The sequence below is a fragment of the Phyllostomus discolor genome, chromosome X, assembly GCF_004126475.2.
Source record: "Phyllostomus discolor isolate MPI-MPIP mPhyDis1 chromosome X, mPhyDis1.pri.v3, whole genome shotgun sequence".
Lineage (NCBI taxonomy): Eukaryota > Metazoa > Chordata > Mammalia > Chiroptera > Phyllostomidae > Phyllostomus > Phyllostomus discolor.
The window spans coordinates 35,510,156-35,530,621 of record NC_050198.1 but is presented as its reverse complement, the minus strand read 5'-3'; the positions used below and the strand labels follow the sequence as shown (position 1 = coordinate 35,530,621).

Below are 20,466 nucleotides of genomic sequence, written 5' to 3'. Positions count from 1 at the left end.
AATGTGGAAACTGCTGCATTGCTGTGTGGGAGGAGTCAGAGTAACTAACAAAGACTGTCAGTGATTACATAGGTCCTGAGAAAAGAATTGGCAGGTGTAAATAAATACAACCCAGGAAAGCACTCATTTTAGTGGTATTAGAAATGTGCATGACAATGATTAAAATTTTAAAAAAGAAAAAAAAGAATATACTTAATATGCCGACATACTTTGAAAACATACATAAAGCAGATTTTATTGATATCTGAGAGATTCATTAAATCCAAAATTAAAATTACAATAAGGCAAAAAAAAAAAAAAAGAAATGTGCATGAGAATTTCTATGCTTTAATTTGGAACTTGTTCCATTTCAGGACCGGAAATTAACCAAAGCTGAGCAGCAAAGGTTCAAGGAAGAAGCAGAGATGTTAAAGGGTCTCCAGCATCCCAATATAGTTCGATTTTATGATTCCTGGGAGTCTATATTAAAAGGAAAGAAATGCATTGTATTAGTGACTGAACTTATGACATCAGGAACATTAAAGACGTAAGTTCACCCTGATAGTCCTTGCTACTGGAGTTCTGTTTTGAAATAATTTTCAGCAGTCATAAAAGTTGCTTGTAAAATAACACTACTTGATTAAAGGATTTATAGGATCCTGAATCTTGTGAGATTATTTCAGGGCAGGTTAAAAAATTAAGATGTTAATAAAGTTTGCTAGAAAATACATTGTTGAAGCCTGGCTGAGTAGCTCAGTTGGTAAGAGAATTGTCCTGATACACTAAGGCTGTGGGTTAGATCTCCTCTCAGATCGGGGCACATACAAGAAGCAAGCAATGAATGCATAAATAGGTGGGACAGCAAACTGATGTCTCTTTGTCTCTCTCCCTTTCTCCCTCCTTCCCTTCCCCTCTCTCTCTGTAAAATCAATTTAAAAACACAATGCAGTATTTATAAATTAATATTTGTGGGATAGCATAGGATTTTAGAATTAGAAATTATTATAGAGATAATATAATGTCATTTTGTAAACGACACTGAAAAGGTGGTGTGGCTAGGTTCACATTTATGTAGTCTGTTGTTTTGTTTCTGAAAAGTTTTTCATTTGATGGTATAATCACTTATTTCTAACTGTTAAATGTGAGGTATACATTTAATTTAGTGTAAAGATGGTTTCCTACCATCTTTACACTAAAATTTTACGTAGTTAAACCCTCTGTTGACTTTTTTTTTTAGATTTTTTTTCTTTTTTTAGATTTTATTTATTTATTTTTAGAGAGGGAAGGGAGGTAGATAGAGAGGGAAACATCAATGTGCAGTTGCTGGGGGTCATGGCCTGCAACCCAGGCATGTACCCTGACTGGGAATCGAACCTGTGACGCTTTGGTTCACAGCCCGCGCTCAATCCACTGAGCTACGCCAGCCAGGGTGACTTTGTATTGGGAAGTAGAGAAGGGCTTTTTAAATTGTGCTGCCATTTTGCAGAAGGCCACTCTGATCAGAATGATTTTTGTTTTGAATTAAAAATGCTAAACTTGGTAGGATGTCTTCTCAAATAATGAGTTATTAGATTTCAAGTTGTCTTGCTCTAACAGACAATAAAAAAAAAACAAGTTAGTGATGGCAGTTGTAGTACAGCACATGCAATATCTGCTAGCTTAAATGATTTACCTTCATAGTGATCATACAGTAAGTTTGGTATTTTTATTAATATGTCTTTTTTTCTTTATATAGGTACTTAAAACGATTTAAAGTCATGAAACCAAAGGTCCTAAGGAGCTGGTGCAGGCAAATTTTAAAGGGGTTGCAGTTCTTGCACACTAGGACTCCACCTATTATTCACCGGGATCTGAAGTGTGACAATATTTTCATCACGGGACCTACTGGATCTGTGAAGATTGGTGATCTAGGCCTAGCCACCTTAATGCGCACATCATTTGCTAAGAGTGTCATTGGTGATTAGCATTTTATAGTTTATTAGTTGGGTAAAGAGAGTTGTTAATTGAATATGTCTAGAACAGGGAGCAGCAAACTATAACGCATGGCCAAATGCTGCCTATTTTTGTAAATAAAACTTTATTAGAACACAGCTATACCCACTTGTTCATGTAGTGTCTACAGCTGCTTTTGTGCTATAATGGCAGAGTTGAATAGTTGTGACAGAGAACATATGGATGGCAGAGCCCAAAATATTTACCATCTGGCCCTTTACAGAGAAGTTTGCTGATCCCTGATATGGAATGTAAATTTGCTTTGAAATATCTATTACATATTGCCTTATTTTGGAGAGTCCTCATGTATTTTTTTGTGGGATATATTTAAGATTATTGAAAATTTCTGAGGATTTAAGAAAGAAAATTTACTAATCATGAAAAATTTCAGTAACTAAAAAAAGGATAGAAATAAAAACATTTTAGTGATCATTATCTAATCTTGAACATTATGGATTGTACTTTATCAGTGTGGAAAGTTAAGGAAATTCTTTAAATGCTTTGTATTAGATATAGCAAGTGTTCAACAAATGTTATATTTTTTAATTTCTTTTAGGGAATGGGAATTAACTCAGGTAATCCTTATCACAAAGGGAAAGTAACCTTGGTGAATACAGTTTTCTTTTTAACAAAAATATGGTTGTGGTGTTATTTTGTAGGGACTCCTGAATTTATGGCCCCAGAGATGTATGAAGAGCACTATGATGAATCTGTAGATGTCTATGCTTTTGGAATGTGTATGCTGGAAATGGCAACTTCGGAGTACCCTTATTCTGAGTGCCAAAATGCAGCTCAAATATACCGTAAAGTAACTAGTGTAGGTATACCTTTACTCTTTTTACTTCACAAATTGCCATATTTCATGTTGAAGTTGGTTTAAGTCAACTTAGTAAAACCAATTTTGGTTTAGTTTTGTTTAACAGTGCTAAATTTAACATAATTGTAATGAAACAAGCTTTAGATTTATGTTATATAATACATACCTGTACCCTATTGGGGTCATGTAAAATGCTCTGTATTGGTGTCTTTGGGAAAACAGAGATATCATACATACGCATTTGTTTGTAAAGAAATTTTAAATATTTATTAGATGGGTCTCATTTTCCAAATTTGAATAATAAATATTGGCTAAATGGTTTGAAGGTTTCTTTTAGTTCTAAAAGCCTGATTGTGAAAGGGCATTCAAAATGTAGTTCAACAGATACAGTATTTGATGCTTGCTATGAGTAATTTTTTAGAAATTGAAAGGAATGCATGGATGAATAAAGAAGTGTTTGCTACCCTGAAGAGCTTACATTTTTAGTAGGACAGTAATATAAATTCACAAATAAGCACAGAAATAATAAGAGGATGGGAGTATTGTAAAGGACATGAGGGAAGTAGAAGCAAAATGCTAGGATTATTCAAAAGAGGTTTACTTCATATCTAATTGGGTGGCTCAGATAGGCTGGAGAAAAGATTGTTAGAGTATTTCAGAAAACTAATGCTAAGAGGTACTGTTTTAAATGTATGCTATATGCTGCATGCTTTCATTTTTATATCCTTACAAGATGGTGATATGTTCAGTTTATAAATGATGGGACTGAAACTTAGAGGTTGTGACTTATCCAGGTTCACATAGCTCCTGGTAATGGTGGATTTTGACCCCAAGTCTGACTCCAGAGGTTTGGGTAGGAAGATATAAGAAATAAGGCTGATGTTCAGAATATGGGATATTCTATATGACAGATGACCTAGTTTCCCTAGCAAATCAGTTTGCTCATTTCTTCTAGCCATTCTAAAAGACTTTGAAATAATACTGACTTAGAATGTTTGCAATAGAGGAATACTTCTTAGGAATTTTCAAAAGTTTTTAAATAGCTCTGGCCAGTGTTGCTCAGTGGTTGGAATATCATCCCATAGCTGAACAGGTGTAGTTTGATTCGCAGTCAGGGCATGTACCTGGGTTGTGGGTTCATTCCCATTTCAGGCGCAGGTGCATGTGACCCCATTAGAGATGCTTTCAGTCCCTGGTCCTAGTGTGCATCCTGGGTCTGGGTGTGTGCAGAGGCAAGCAATTGATACATCTCTTACATGAGTGTGTGTGTATGTGTGTGTGTGTCCCTTCTTCTCTCTCTAAAAAAGCAAATGAAGCCCTGGCTGGAGTGGCTCAGTGTATTGAGTGCTGGCCTGCAAACAAAACAGTTGCTGGTTTGATTCCCAGCAGTCAGGGCACATGCCAGGGTTGTGGACCAGGTCCCCAGCCTGGGGCGTGCAAGAGGCAACCACACATTGATGTCTGTCTGTCTCTCTCTCTCTTTCACTCCTTTCCCTCTCTCTGGAAGTAAATAAATAAAATCTTTTTATTTTTTTAAAGATTTTATTTATTTATTTTTAGAGAGGGAAGGGGGGGGAGAGAGAGAGAGAGAGAGAGAGATCAATGTGCGGTTGCTGGGGGTTATGGCCTGCAACCCAGGAATGTACCCTGGCTGGGAATCGAACCTGGGACACTTTGGTTCCCAGCCCGCGCTCAATCCACTGAGCTACGCCAGCCAGGGCAATAAAATCTTTTTAAAAAGCAAATGAAGCCCTGGCTGGCGTGGCTCAGTGGACTGAGCGCGGGCTGCGAACCAAGGCATCACAGGTTTGATTCCGAGTCGGGGCACATGCCTGGGTTGCAGGCCATGGCCCACAGCAACTGCACATTGATGTTTCTCTCTCTCTCTCTCTCTCTTTCTCCCTCCCTTCCCTCTCTAAAAATAAATAAATAAAAATCTTTTTAAAAAAGCAAATGAAAATGTCCTCAGGTGAAGATAAAAAAAGTTTTTAAATAACATTGATGTTTTTTCTGATTTCAAGAAGTACTTGTTTATTATATTTTGCTAACTGGGGTTATACTGTATGTACATTTTAGAAACCTGTTTTTTTTCCGTACTTAATGTTGCACTGTGAGAATTCTCTGTTGTTAATTTGAGAACATTTTTAATTTCTGTATATTATTAGTGTATATTACATGACATAAATTTTACTATGTTGATTTTAGATTATTTACAGTTTTCACTGTTATTTGTAGAACTATGACAAAATTCTTGTCAAAAAAGTTGTTAAACTTACACTATTTATATTTATCTCATTTAAAACTCAAATATGGTCTAATGGTAAAAATCATTATTTTAATAAATGTCATGTTGATTTGGGTTTTCAATTGCTTAATATGTGACTGGAAAACATTTTTATCCTCCTAGGGCATAAAACCAGCCAGCTTTAATAAAGTCACTGATCCTGAAGTGAAAGAAATCATTGAAGGTTGTATTCGTCAAAACAAATCTGAAAGGTGGGTGCAAATGTACTGAAGTGACATAATCGATAGATGCATTTTTCTGTTCGTTTGCACTGGGTCATTTTTTGGCCTTTGAATTATGCTTGGTATGATTTTTGAGTAGAAAACAAACCATACTGGCTTTAGTATACTGTATTGGTGCAATTTGTTTGCCGTTTTAGACTTTGATATCATGTGCTGAATTTTCCTTGAAGCAAAATTTAGGTTGTGTTTGTCTGTGTGTTTTTTGACAAGCTTTTATGATCTTGAGGTGTCAGATGAAGACAGTGGGCCCCTTCCACCTAGGTTAACTTGCTTCTAACAATTGATGAAGTAGAGAGTTTCTGTAGTATCACCTTTAGATAAGTTACTTACATGGTTTTTAATGATAGTTTAAAAAAAAGTAATGATCAACTTGCCAGATGTTTTTGTTTGTTTGTTTGTTTGACCACATGTCCTTGTATTACGATAGTAAAGTTCATTCATTCATAGGGCTATTTTTTGTTCAAGAATTAGTATTCTAGATTATTTGTATCACAATTCATGTTTTTCTTATGGACAAATCATTTGAGTTTTATCTTGTATTTCCCTTTAAGTTGAGCTTTGGACAGGTGCTGACAAGCTGAAGGATTTGCTTTTTACCTTCCTATTGATTATGATTAATAAAGGTGACAGGTCCTTTATAGAAATTATCTCCATCAGCATTTTTTTGACTATCTTCTAGTTTTGTTATTTTTCTGAGTTTAGTGTCGCTTATTCTGAGAATACATAAAGCCACTAAGGTAAGGCCTGTTTTAATTATAGCTTCATTGTAGAACATTCTTAATGTTTGTACCAAAAGGCTATATCTAGGTGTATATTTGTTTTCATTACTGTAAAATTTATATAGCATAAGATTTACCATTTTAGTCTTTTTTATGTGTTACAATTCAGTGGCATTAAGTACTTTCACAGTAAAACTGTCACTGCTATCTATTTCCAGAACTTATTCATCATCTCAAACAGAAACTCTGTACCCATTTAACAACTCCTCATTCCCTCTTTCCATCAGTCCTTGGTAACCTCTATTCTTCTCTCTGTCCCTATGAATTTGCTTATTTTAGGTACCTCATATAAGTGGAATCACACAATATTTCTCCTTTTGTGTCTGGGTTATTTCACTTAGCATAGTTTTCAAGGTTGATCCATGTTGTAGTGTATATCAGAATTTCCTATTTAAGGCTGAATGTTACACACACATATCACATTTTGTTTATTTATTTATCTGTTGATGGATACTTGGGTTATTTCTGCCTTTTGTCAATCATGAATAATGCTGCATGAAAATTGGTGTACAAATATTTGCTTGAATTGCTGCTTTCCATTCTTTTTAGTATCTACCTAGGAGTCGGATTATTGAGCCATATGGTAATACTATGTTGAAACTTTCGAAGAACCACTAAACTTTTCCCACAGTGGCTATACCATTTTGCATTCCTTCCAGCAATATAGGAAGGTTGCAATTTCTCAACATCCTCATCAATGCTTGTTATTTTCTTTTTCTTTCTTTTTTTTTTTGTAATAGCCATCCTAATGGGTGTGAAGTGGTATCTTCTTGTGGTTTTGATTTGCATTTCCCTAATGACTCACGATGTTGAGTATATTTTCGTGTAGTTATTGGCCATTTGTATATTTTTGGAAAAATGTCTACTTAAATCCTTTGCCCTTTAAAAAATTGTTTCATTTATTTTTTGAGTTGTAGGAGTTTAGGCATGCTTTTTAAAAGATTTTATTTATTTTTGGAGAAGAAAGAGAGGAAGAGCAACAGCCATCTGTGGTTGCCGCTCTTGCATCCCCCACTGGGGACCTGGCCTTGCAATCTGGGCATATGCCCCACTGGGAATCAAACCAACAACCCCTTGGTTTGCAGGCCGGCACTCAGTCCACTGAGCCACACCAACCAGGGCTAGTCATGCTTTTTTTAAGCAAGAGTAAAACTACTGTGTTGAAGTAGCCATTTTAGTTTGGATTCTGATTGTTGTTTATATAGTCTTATCACTAATTATGATTTATTACTGAAGAACACTGGAATACTGAACAGGATTCATGCCATATTAGTTTATTGGAAAATGTACAGGCTTCGCTGTGAGAGTAAGATTGAAATTTGGACTCATTTAGCCAGTGTGATATCGAGCAAATTACTTGATTGTTACTCAAAAAGGGTGTTATTTTTATGATTAAAAAGATAATGAGTACATATAAAACACCTAACAGTAATAAGTATTTAATGAATGGTATCTCTAGCTATTGCTATAATTATTCCTTAGTAAAATACTTTGGAAAAATTATTATTGTGAGTCAGAGGGCTTAACTTGGTAGTATCTGATTAAACACATCTCACCTCAACCTTAAAACTAGTCTGAACAAAATTAATCTTTTTTTATAATACTGTCTTAGTTAAGTATTTGTCTCTTGACCACTAAAAATGTAGAAGGTTTAAATCCTTTACTTGCAGGATGACATGTATTATCTGTTACAAATTCTACAGGAGGGGCTTTCTATGTAAACATTATGGAATACATTGTTTTTTTTTCTCCCTGGTCTGTAATACAGATAAGTTAGATATTACATATCTGTTTTAGAAGTTCATTAAAGAAAAGCAAATTAACGGCCCCAGCTTGTAAAAGAATCTTTTGAACCCCTGTACTTTCGTCTCTACAGAGATGGTTAATTTCTGATATTAGGATAGTCCTGTATCTACTGCATGTATACTTTGGACTAAAACACTAGACGTAAATACTTTAAGAAAACCATGGGACTTGGCTGAACTAAATTATAAATTAGCTTCACCCACGGCACTCTGCAAAGAGTGACATACAGTGAGTAGATCAGGCGTGTCAAACTCATTTTCACCGGGGGACATATCAGCCCCGAGGTTGCCTTCAAAGGATGGAAATAATTTTTAAAAAGATTTTATGTATTTATTTATTTATTTTTTAGAGGGGGGGAGGGAGGGAGGGAGGGAGGGAGAGAGATACAGACAGAGACAGAGACACATCAATGTGCAGTTGCTGGGGGCCGTGGCCTGCAACCCAGGCATGTGCCCTGACTGGGAATCGAACCTGTGATGCTTTGGTTTACAGCCCACGCTCAATCCACTGAGCTACGCCAGCCTGGGCTTAGGATGGAAATAATTTTAGGACTGTATAAATGTAACTACTCCTTAACTGTTAAGAAGTTGAAATTACATTCAGCCCTTTGAATGCAACTGCTAGGCTAATGTGGCCCCTGGTGAAAATGAGTTTGATACCTCTGGACTATATTATTCTTAATGAAGTCTTTGACTTCTATTGGTAACATTTACTAACTTAACTTAGAGTTTACATAGCTGGGAAAAGTTTTTCATTTCCTTTGCACATAATCTATTGTTTGAATTTTAGTAACTTAAGGCAGTGGTCTAGGGAAGTTACTCAATCCATGTAACATGTACTGAAGCACTTCTCCAACTCTCTTTAGGTATACTTTAAGGTATGTTAAACTTCAGTGTCTAGATATATTACTACTAGTAATCTTTAATTAATGTCATTACAAATGCATGTTAGTTGGAAATTTTTGCACCCTTGATAGTAATAAGTTAGATACAATATTTTGTTTTTATGACAAACCAGATTAATGGTTTAATTAATAGAATTTTTTAAAATTATTTTTTATTTATTTTAGAGAGGGGACGGGAGGGATAGAAACATAAATGTGTGGTTGCCTCTCATATGCCCCCTACTGGGGCCTTGGCCTGCAATCCTGGCATGTGTCCTGACTGGGAATCAAATTGTGATCCTTTGGTTCTCAATCTGGAGCTCAACCCACTGAGACACAACAGCTAGGGCCATTTAATTAATAGAAAGTTTAAAATAACACTTTTCAGGGGTCCGGCCAAGATGGAAGTATAGGTAGAAATGCTTCGCTTCCTCACACAACCAAAAGGAGGATAACAACCAATCCAAAAACAATTAGCAACCAGAATTGCCAGAAAATCAAATTGTGTGGAACTCTGACAGCTAAGGAATTAAAGAAACAGTCACCCAGACCAGTAGGAGGGGCTGAGCCAGGAGCCATTGGGAGAGAATGCATGACAAGGCAGAACTGTCTGACTGGGAACCTAAAGACAAAGCTAGCTACAAACTACTGTGGGGGATACCACAGCCAGAGAAACTGTCAGTCTCACACGAGAGAGTTCGTTGAAAAGTGAGGCTAAAGCAAGGGAGTCGCATTACTCCCTCTGTGACTCCTCCCTCACAAAGAGCACCACAACTCAGCAAAGAGGGTTTTTCCACCCAGAGGAATACCTAAGGCCCCGCCACCTTATAACATAACAGGTACACCAAGACAAACAAATGCGGCCTAAATGAAAGAACATATCAAAACTCCAGAAAAAGAGCTAAGTGACAAGGAGATAGCCAAGCTATCTGATGCAGAGTTAAAAACATGGGTAATCAGAATGCTCACAGAACTAATTGAGCTTGGTTGCAAAGTGAAGGCTTCCCAAAGTGAAACAAAGCAAAATATACAGGGGACCGACAATAAAGGGAACAAAACTGGGACTCAAACCAACAATTTAGAAGAAAAGAAGGAAATAAACAGCCAAGTGGAATAGAATGAAGAAACAAGAATTCAAAAAAAATGAGGAGAGGCTTAGGAACATCTGGGACAACTTGAAAAACTCTAGCATCAGATTCATAGGGGTGCCAGAAGGAGAAGAACAAGAGTAACAAGTTGAAAAGTTACTTGAACAAATAATAAAGGAAAACTTCCCCAACCTAGCAAAAGAAATAGATTTCCAGGAAATCCAGGAAGCCCAGAGAGAGTCTCAAAGAAATTTGACCCAAAGAGGAACTCACCAAGGCATATCATCATTAAGTTACCCAAGATTAAAGATAAAGATAGAATCTTTAGCAAGAGGAAAGGAGAGAGTTACCTACAAAGGAGTGCCTATAAGACTATCAGCTGATTTCTCTAAAGAAACCCTGCAGCAAGAAAGGGGTGGAAAGAAGTATTCCAAGTCATGAACGGCAAGGACCTATATCCAAGATGACTCTATCCAGCAAAGCTTTCATTTAGAATAAAAGGGCAGATCAAGTGCTTCCCACCTAAGGTCAAGTTAAAGGAGTTCATCATCACCAAGCTTTTATTATATGAAATGTTAAAGGGACTTATCTAAGGAATAGAAGATGATCAAAGACTATGAACAGTGAAATGACTACACTCACAGCTATCAACAACTGAACATAAAAAAATGAAAACAAAAACTAAACAACTAGAACAGGAAGAGAATCACAGAAATGAAGATCACATGGACGGTTTTCAGTGGGGAGGAGGAAGGGAAGAATCGGGGGAAAGGTACAGGAAATAAGAAGCATAATTGGTAGGCATAAAATAGATGGGAACAGGTTAAAATGGTATAGGAAGCAGAAGACAAAGATCTTATATGTACAAGCCATGGACATGATCTAAGTAAGGGGGATGCTGGAGTGTTGGGGTGCGCAGGCCAGAGGGAGGATAAAGGGAAAAATATTTGGTAAACTGAAAAAGCATAATCAATAAAATATACTTAAAATAATAAGACTTTTGACTTCTGGCCATGATGGAGGCTTAGGAAGACACACTGTGCCTCCTCACACAACCAAAAGAAGGGCAACAGCAAATTTAAAAAGAAAAAAACAACTAGAACTGACAGAAAACCAAACTGTGTGGAAGAATGACAACCAAGGATTTAAAGAAGAAACATTCATCCAAACTGGTAGGAGGGGCGGAGAGTAGTCTCAGCAAAGTGGCGGCTGGCAGAGCCCGTGGTCCTAGCCTTCCCACATTTGAATGTAGGTAAACCAGGAGGAACAACTGGGGAGTGAGATAAGCCATGCAACCCGGGGTTCCAGGCAGGGAAATAAAGCCTCGAAACCTCTGACTGAAAAACCCAGTGAGGGTGGAGGCAGTGGGAGAAACTCCCTGCCTCACAGGACAGTTTGTTGGAGAGACCCACAGGGCCCTAAAACCACCCACCTGGGAATCAGCACCAGAAGGGCCCAATTTGCTTGTGGGTAGCGGGGGAAGTGACTGAAAGCCTGCAGAGCGTGGATGAAGCAGCAATATTCCCTGTCAGACCCCTCCCCCACATATAGCGCCACAGTGCAGCGATATGGGTTCCACCACCCTGGTGAACATCTAAGTCTCTTTGTCCATTACTGTGTAGCAGACACGCTGAGAAAAAACCAAACCAAAACAGAAAATAGATCAAAGATCCAGAAAAAATACAACTAAATGACAAAGAGATAGCTAACCTATCAGATGTTCGAACTCTGATTGGTTGAACATCCCTGCATGTTCAAAACACTGGTAATCTGGATGCTCACAGAATTGGTTGAATGTGGTTGCAGAATAGAGGAAAAAAGGAAGAGTATGACAAGTGAAATAAAGGAAAATATATAGGGAACTAACAGTGAAGGGACACAAACCAAACCAGGATTCAAGTCAACGGTTTTGACCAGAAGGAAGAAATAAACATTCAACCAGAACAGAATGCAGAAACAAGAATTCCAAAAAATTAGGTGAGGCATGGGAAACTCCAGGACAACTTTAAACATTCTAACATCGGAATTATATGGGTATGAGAAGAAGAGGAAGAGCAAGAAAATGAAAACTTATTTGGAAAAAAAATGAAGGAGAACTTCCCTAACCTGGCAAAGGAAATAGACTTATAGGAAGTCCAGCAAGCTCAAGAGAGTCCCAAAGAAGTGGGACCCAAGGAAGAACACACCAAGGCACATTATAATTACATTAGCCAAGATTAAAAAAGAGAGAATCTTAAGAGCAGCACAAAGAAAGGAGCCAGTTACCTTCAAAGGAGTGGCATAAGACTATCAGCTGATTTCTCCAAAGAAACCTTGCAAGGAAGAAGTGGCTGGAGAGAAGTATTCAAAATCATGAAAGGGAAGGAACTACATCCAAGATGACTCTATCCAGCAAAGCTATCATTAAGAATGGAAGGGCAGATAATGTGCTTCCCACCTGAGCTTAAGTTAAAGGAGTTCATCATCACCAAGCCCTTATTATATGAAAAGTTAAAGGGACTTATCTAATAAAAAAAGATAAAAAATATGAACAGTAAAATGACAACAAGTTGACAAGTATTAAGAAGTCAACCTAAAAAACAAATACAAAAACAAACTAAGGAAAGAACTCAAACAGGAACAGAATCACAGAAATGGAGACCATGTGGAGGGTTATCAGCCAGAGAGTAGGAGGGGCAGAGAGGGGGACAAAGGTACAGGGAATAAGCATAAATAGTAAGTGCAAAATAGACGGGGATGTTAAGAATAATATAGGAAATGGGGAAGCCAAAAACTTATATGTACAACCCATGGACATGAATTAAAGTGGGAATGTGGCTGGTAGGGGGTATGTAGGGTGGAGAGGCATAAAGGGGGGAAATGGGTCAACTGTAATAGCATAATCAATAAAGTATATAAAAAATAAAACTTTTACTTTGATACAGTTAATTTTAAAGGTTCTCTATCTTGCTTATGATTGGAAGACTTGATAATGAGATGGGTATTTTGTTTATTAGGTTGTCTATCAGGAACCTACTAAACCACACATTTTTTGCTGAGGATACCGGACTGAGAGTGGAGTTAGCAGAGGAAGATGATTGCTCAAATTCATCCCTGGCTTTAAGACTCTGGGTGGAAGACCCTAAAAAATTGAAAGGCAAGCACAAAGACAATGAAGCTATTGAATTCAGTTTTAATGTAGAGACGGATACACCTGAAGAAGTAGCATATGAAATGGTAAGTCAATTCTACTTTTATTTCCCCTGCCCCTATAAGTACCAGGATTGACTTTCTTTTCTTTCTTTTTTTTAAAGATTTTATTTATTTATTTTCAGAGTGCGAAGGGAGGGAGATAGAGAGAGAGAAACATCAATGTGCGGTTGCTGGGGGTTATAGCCTGCAACCCAGGCATGTACCCTGACTGGGAATCGAACCTGCGACACTTTGGTTCGCAGCCCGCGCTCAATCCACTGAGCTTTGCCAGCCAGGGCAGGATTGACTTTCTTATTCTTTGTCATTGCTTTTTATTTTCTCCTTTTCATTATTTAACTTGATATTTTACTATGAAATGTATCTCTACAGCAGAGTATATTAAATTTGTGTGTACTGTACAGAGGCTGATAATACACTACCTTTGTTAAGAAATAGAATGCATAGAATTGTGTACCTGAAATCTGTATAATTTTGTTAACCAGTGTCACTCCAATAACTTCAGTAAAAAGGAAACAGAAGTAGAATGCAGTTGGTTATGTTAGAATCCTCCTGTGTGCCCCTCCCAGTTGTATTCCCCTCCCTCATCACCACAGGCAATATCTATTCTGACTTTTTTGGTATTCATTCCTTTGCTTTTCATTATAGTTTACCTAAGTAATATATTGTTTTATTTTGAAAATGTGAATGACAAGGACACACACACCCTGTTGGTTACTGAAGTTACTCTTAGGTGAAGATACCCAGGAGAGGATGAGCTGAACAGAGTCTGTCAGTCACAGACTGACTTCAATTTCTGGAAGGGTTTGGAAGAGGTGCTTTTGAGAAAGTCAGTGGGTAAGGTCATGTGCGAGTCTAGGGCATGAAATAACCTGGCTCACCGCAGTCAGTGCACCCGCAGGACTGCTGTGTGGACCAGAAATGAGTTGTCCGGTAGCGATACAGTTTGACAGGGAGCAGGCCCCTCTAACTTCTAATCTCCCCATGACCCCCTCTCCCCCAAGAGTAGATGGCAGCAGATAACTTCTGTGGGGTGGAATGCATGTCCACCCCTGACCCAGGCTGCAGCCGTGCTTAAAGGGAGGGGTTGCAGGAGCTTCAGCAGCATGTGGTCAGGTTTAGCCCAATACAGGCACCGTGAAGCAGGCTCATCTGGGAATTCTGTCCTGAGGCTAAAAGGAAAAATTGGACAATGGAAATGGGGATCTTGGAAATGAAAGTCTTTAATATTACCTTTTTTGTAGTCACACTCTTCTAATTTGGAATGATTATCTTGAACATCTGATGCGTAACTATCAACTTGATATTTCCCTTCTCTGTCTTCATAGACTCCTCTGCCTCTCTCCTGTATTGGACTTAATATTTCCTAAATTCCATGTTTTTTTCTTTCTTGGCTTACTCTCTTATTTTAGTGTCATACTTCCTCTGTTAGCTTCTTTTAAAAAATACTTTTATTTATTTATTTATTTTTAGAGAGATAGGGGAAGGGAGGGAGAAAGAGAGGAAGAAAAACATTGATCTGTGAGAGAAACATCGATTGGTTGCTTCTCCCACGCCCCCCAACCCGGGATTGGTCTGCAGCCTGGGCATGTGTCCTGTCTAGTTAGCTGCCCATTTGCGGGTCAACACTCAACTCCCTGAGCCACACCAGTCATGGCTTCCTTTGTTAGCTTCTAAACAGAGGGTTTGTGGGAGGTAAATTCTTTGATGCTTGCATGTATAAAAAGTGTCTTTATTCTATCTTTATTTTTAACATACTATTTGGCTGAAGGCATTTTAGTTTGGCAATTAAAAAAAAATTAGAGTCTTTACTCCATGCTTTTCTAACTTTCTGTGTTGGTATTGAGAAGTGCAGAGTTGTTCTGTTTTCTGGATCTTTTGCATGTGACCCATTGTTTCCTTTCTGAAAGCTTGTAGCCTTCTTTTTCTCCTCAGTATTTTAAAAATTTCACAGTGATGTGTCTTCATTTCGGTCTGTTTTCATTTTACTGCATTGGACACTCAGTGGACTCTTACAGTCTGTCAACTCACACTCTAGTTTCTGGGAGATTTCTTGAAGTATTTTATTGATGATTTCTTCCCATTTGTTTTCTCTTTCTGGAACTGCTATTATATGGATGTTGGACCTCTTGAACTGTTTCTCCAATTTTGTTATCTTTTCTAATTTTCATCTTTGTCTTTTTATTCTCCTTTTTTGGCAGATATTATCACCTTTATCTTCTAACCCTTCCATTGAGTTTTTCATGTCTGCTATCATGTTTTTAATTCCAAGAGTTCTTAATTTTCATCTGTTTCTTTTTTAGAGTAAAATATCTTGTTCTTTGCTTTCTGGATGCAATATTATTTTTTAACATTCTTAAAGGGAGTGTCTTTGACATTTTTTTCCTCCCTGCAGTCTATTTTCTCCAGGTTGCTGTGTTTTCCTCTGTTACTTTTGTGCTCCCATCTTCTTGTCAAAGGCTTTTTCTCATATTTCTGGTAATTTTTTGCCAGCTGTTTATGATTAATAAAGAGACCGTATTAGTTTTCTATTGCTGTAAGACAAATTACCACAAACTTAGTGGCTTAAAATGACACATTTATTATCTCAGCTCTGTATGTCAGAAGTCCTGGTGGGCTTCACTGGATTCTCTGCTTGGAGTTTGACAGGCTGAAGTCAAGGTATTGGCTGCCTAGTCTCTGATCTTGGGTCTTTGGTAGAGAATCTGCTTTTCGGCTTATCCAGTAATTTCACGCAGTTTTAACACTAAGTTCCCTATTTCTCTACTGGCTGTTAGCTAGGGGGTCACTTTCAGCTCTTAAAGGCTGTTTTTCAGTCATTTCACATGCCCCTACTTAATCTTCAGAGTTAGCAATGGCATGTAAATCCTTCTAGTATCACCACTTGTAAAAGGCTAACCCAAATAATCTTGCTACCTTAAGGTGAACTGTTCATAGTACAGTTATATGTCATCATATTCACAGGTTTAAGTATTTGGATAGGATATCTTTTAGGGGTCATTATTTCACCTACCACAGAGACTAACAAGGCAATTGACTGTATGATTTCTTGTGTCAGAATTACTAACTTTGACTTTTACTGTGGAATATCTGGATGGCTCATTATTTGGCTCTGATATCAATATTTGAAGGTCTTGCCTCTTCGATTGGTCAGATTTCCTAGAGAGGCATCTTTCAATGTCCTTCCTGGAAGGTAATGATCTGATTCCTGATATTTTGGTAGCCAAGTTTGGAAGAGGGCTGGAAGTTTCTGCACTTGGCATTCAACACGCATATGGTCATTTATTATTTTTGTTTTCCACATGGTAGCCATATCCTCTATTGTGCCTGGTGTTCCATAGTCCAGAGATCCTCTCCAGAGAACTAAACTTTAGACTTTCCTGGTAGGGGAGAAGCAGTCATTGAAAGGTGTGGAATGGAAGGTGGGATACAGGGACCTAAATATCTACTTCTCAGAACCCTTTCACTTAGTCTTCCTTGTTTTAGTCATCTCTTTTGACTTTACCCACTTATGGAAATATCTGATAACTACCCGTCCCTGTGTCTCATAACCATTGTTTAGCATGTGGGAATAATTATCAGTTTTCCCTAATTGACCTTTTTCAGGTCTGCTACGTCAGTTTTTAGTTACTCGTTTTTTTTTTCTTATGTTCGAAAGAGTCCAAAATATTGTTGTTGTCTTACAGCTTATTCTCCCTGCCTTTGTAGGTTTATAATTTAAAAATACATTTACTATGGGGTTTCTTTTTTGGCATTTTTGAAGGGAGTCAAATTAAATATATGGACTCTATCTAACATTGTTTTTTAAAGAAAAGTGACCTTTGAAAAAAAGACTGTTTTTAGAGATGTGGGGGAAGGGAGGGAGAAATACAGGGAGAGAAACATCAGTGTGAGAGTGAAACATCGATCAGTGGTCTGTTGTATGTTGTATGTGCCCCAGACTGGCACCCAACCTGCAACCTAGGCAGGGAATGGAAATGGTGATCTCTTCCCTTGTAGAACAACTCCTAACCAAACTGCACCAGTCTGGGCTCCATCTAAAAATCTAATCATTTTTCAACTGCTATGAAATTTCCCCAAGTCTGCAGACCCCCATGACATGGTTTCAAAAACAGATTGTAGTAGGACTGAGAGTGATATGCCATGGCACCTCCTCAAGTCTTTTCTGCTACTCAGCCCTATTTGTCTCAGACAACAAGTTTTTAACTTATCTCTCACTCCACTAATACCTAGTAAGCTATAGTACTTTGCTGTTAGCATACTTCTTTCTGCCTATAGTGTTGCTCTCTAAATGTCTATACTCAATAGCATGTAAGCTCCTTTTTGTTTGTTTGTTTGTTTTAATTTAGGTCAGAGTTTACCTTCCCCTGTGATACTTTCTCTACTTCATCCAGAGAGGCATGTGCTCCTTTAGGACTTTTTGTAAATACTCATTTTTTACCTCTTATTTCCTTTTAAGTTACATTTCTATCCATCCCTCATGACCAGATTGTGTGCTCATAAAGGACAAAGGGCCATCTTATTCACCTGTTTGTCTGTGGAGTCCATTATAGGAACTTAATGTTGCTGAATGAGGGAAACTTTTTAATCTTTCACAAAACTTAATGACAGTCATAAATGGCTGTAATAAGACTGCATGTACTGAAACATAAAGCTATTTGCTTGTTTTAAGGCCAGAGTTATTTCAATAGTGCTTGGTGATATTATTTTTTAAATCCTCATTAAAGTCTCTCACATTTACATATGTCTGATTAAGAAGAGCATAGAAACTAACTGTTATTTAATAACATTTGGAATTTGGGAGCACAAAATAACTCCATGAGTAAAAAAAATGATTAAAGTCTTAAATGTTAAAGCTGTAGTTTGCTTATTATGTTTTATTTGTAGGTCAAGTCAGGATTCTTCCATGAAAGTGATTCCAAAGCTGTTGCTAAGTCCATTAGAGACCGGGTGACCCTGATAAAGAAAATAAGAGAGAAGAAGCCAGCTGGCTGTTTGGAAGAACGCAGGGATTCTCGGTGCAAGTCTGTGAGGAATGTTTTCCCTCAACTCCAGAATACAACTTTGCCCCCTGCTCATGCTCAGCATACTGTGACTGAATGTGAAGAAACTGAAGTCGATCAACAAGTGCGACAACAGTTTCTATTAAGAAAACCACAGCAGTACTGCTCCTCTGTTACAGGTAACACAGTTGTAATTCATGAAAACATATGTGTAATTATGTTCCCTTATTTTTGAATAGTACTTTGCATTTTTCAAAGCATTCTGTTATCTATCATTTTTATCTATTCTTTTACAAAATCTTTGAAATAGACCAGCCAGCTAATTTTTATTTTATACTTTATCTTAGAACCAAAAGGCTGAGAAGAGTGATCAATTAGTTTTATTTTAAAATTAAGAAACTGTCCTGTCTGGTGTGGCTCAGTGGATTGAGTGTTGGCCTGTGAACCAAAAGGTTGTTGGTTTTATTCCCAGTCAGGGCACATGCCTGGGTTGTGGGCCAGGTCCCCAGTAGGGGGCGCATGAGAGGCAACCACACATTGAAGTTTCTCTCCCTCTTTTTCTCCCTCTTCCCCTCTGTCTAAAATTAAATAAATAAAATCTTTTAAAAAGTAAAATAAAAACAAAATAACTTTAAAAAGTAAAATAAAATTAAGAAACTAAGTTCTTAAAATTAAGTTCTGTTAAGTGATTTGTCCAAGGTGCTAGTGGCATAAGGATCATTAATAGTTTTATTTTTACCATTATAAGAGTATAAAATAAGTCCTTTAAAAAATAAAATTAGGAACTAAAGATATGATTTATTTTTCAAGAAGGAATATTTTAGACTTTAAGGCACTTTGTATTTTGGACTGCAGTATAAAATTAACAGTTTCTCTAATTTTTTCTATTGTAATACATTCTCTTCTCTAGAAGTATGTAGTTTTTTCATAGTAATAACTAATTGCTGTATAAGATAGTATTATTTTCTATCCAGGTCCTAGGAGAATGAGAAAAAATATGATATTAGGTTTTACTGAAATCCTAATGCCAAGTATAGATTAATTAGTATATATGAAATGGCCAGCAAATGGAGTTGATTTTTATGTGATTCATTTTTGTTAAGCTTTTGCTATACTAAGAAAATTTTGGTTATACTTTACTGTCAGCATAGAGTTTACATGATAGTTTTTAATTAATTATGCAATATACTTATTTGAAGATGTCTCAGGTTGTCAGTGTAAAAAAATAAACACTTACCCTTTCATGTGCCATTTGGACCTGGTGCTTCATATTTTTACTTCTACCTGTTCCTTATTTTCTTTTTTGTAGGTGACACTTTGTCCGAGGCAGGAGTTGGATCAGTTATACACTCAGATACAAATCAGCCCAGTACAGCCTATTCCTCAGACCAGATGATGGGTTCTCAAATGGTTTCTAACATGCCACCAGCTGAAATAAAAGTTCCTGGGAAAATTTATCCATCCCAGCAGCTCGTAGGACATTACCAGCAGGTTTCACTGGTGAGATGAGCCGTTACATTTTTAAATATATAATCAATATATTTACTGTAAATGGGAGAGTTTATCTTTAATCTCTTTTCTTTATTTAACTGTATTTGCAGAAGCAGCCAAAGCTGACTCAGTCCCAAATTTTGCCTTTGACTCAAGGTCAGTCCACTGTTTTGCCTGTACATGTCCTTGGACCGCCAGTTGTCTCACAACCTCTGGTGTCCCCATTAACTGTCCAGAAGGTCTCACAGATAAAGGTAAGATACACATTATAGGTTATGTATTCAGTTAAATATATCTAACACTCCCTAGACTTTCTGACAGGCAAAGGCTTTTTTAAATAAATTCACCAGAGTTTATATAAAAGTCACTGAAAGATAAAAAGTTATTGATTCTTTCCTTCACCTAAGACATTCTTTTTGAGGATGTACCTAAACTAACATGGTGTAACTAGGCTCTTGAAACACTGCTTGTATAATTGGAAAAGAAACTGTGAACTGCGTATATGGGGTAAAAAATTTTATTTAGGGCTTAGATGTCTTTCTCATGGTAATGATCATTTATTCTTTGTATTGGGCTTTCCCAACCTGGTTTGAATGTGTAAGGATATATTTTATAGATTAAAAATAGTATTGTTAATAGCCTCTTATAATATTTAGCACTTCCATATAAATTCTTGACTTTTTTGATTCATGTTTATTTCTGTAGGAAAAATAAGTGTTTTTGTCTTTTAGACTCTCAAAGTCAATGTTACTCATTTCTGGCAATAAGTAAACAGTCTTTGTGAGAGTTCATATATCAAGACTATATCCTGGTTCTCCCTAGGTTATGGGCCCTGGACACTTGGTTGGGTTTTTCTTTGCCATCACTTCATTTTCTTTCTTCAACCTCACCATCCCCTGTGTGCATGTGCCTT

At 37.1% G+C, this 20,466-nt stretch overlaps 1 protein-coding gene across 2 annotated transcripts in view; it reads left to right on the top strand.

Annotated features, from left to right (window-relative positions):
• LOC114505343 (constitutive coactivator of PPAR-gamma-like protein 2) overlaps positions 1-20,466 on the top strand; it is a 264,300-nt gene that overhangs the window by 50,129 nt on the left and 193,705 nt on the right. For both annotated transcript variants that reach the window (XM_036016503.1, XM_036016501.1), the window contains exons 3-10: positions 354-526; positions 1,715-1,935; positions 2,631-2,788; positions 5,196-5,284; positions 12,867-13,086; positions 17,947-18,241; positions 19,372-19,562; positions 19,664-19,807. In XM_036016503.1, the coding sequence (XP_035872396.1) occupies positions 354-526; positions 1,715-1,935; positions 2,631-2,788; positions 5,196-5,284; positions 12,867-13,086; positions 17,947-18,241; positions 19,372-19,562; positions 19,664-19,807 (1,491 nt within the window). The remainder of the gene's footprint in view (positions 1-353; positions 527-1,714; positions 1,936-2,630; positions 2,789-5,195; positions 5,285-12,866; positions 13,087-17,946; positions 18,242-19,371; positions 19,563-19,663; positions 19,808-20,466) is intronic.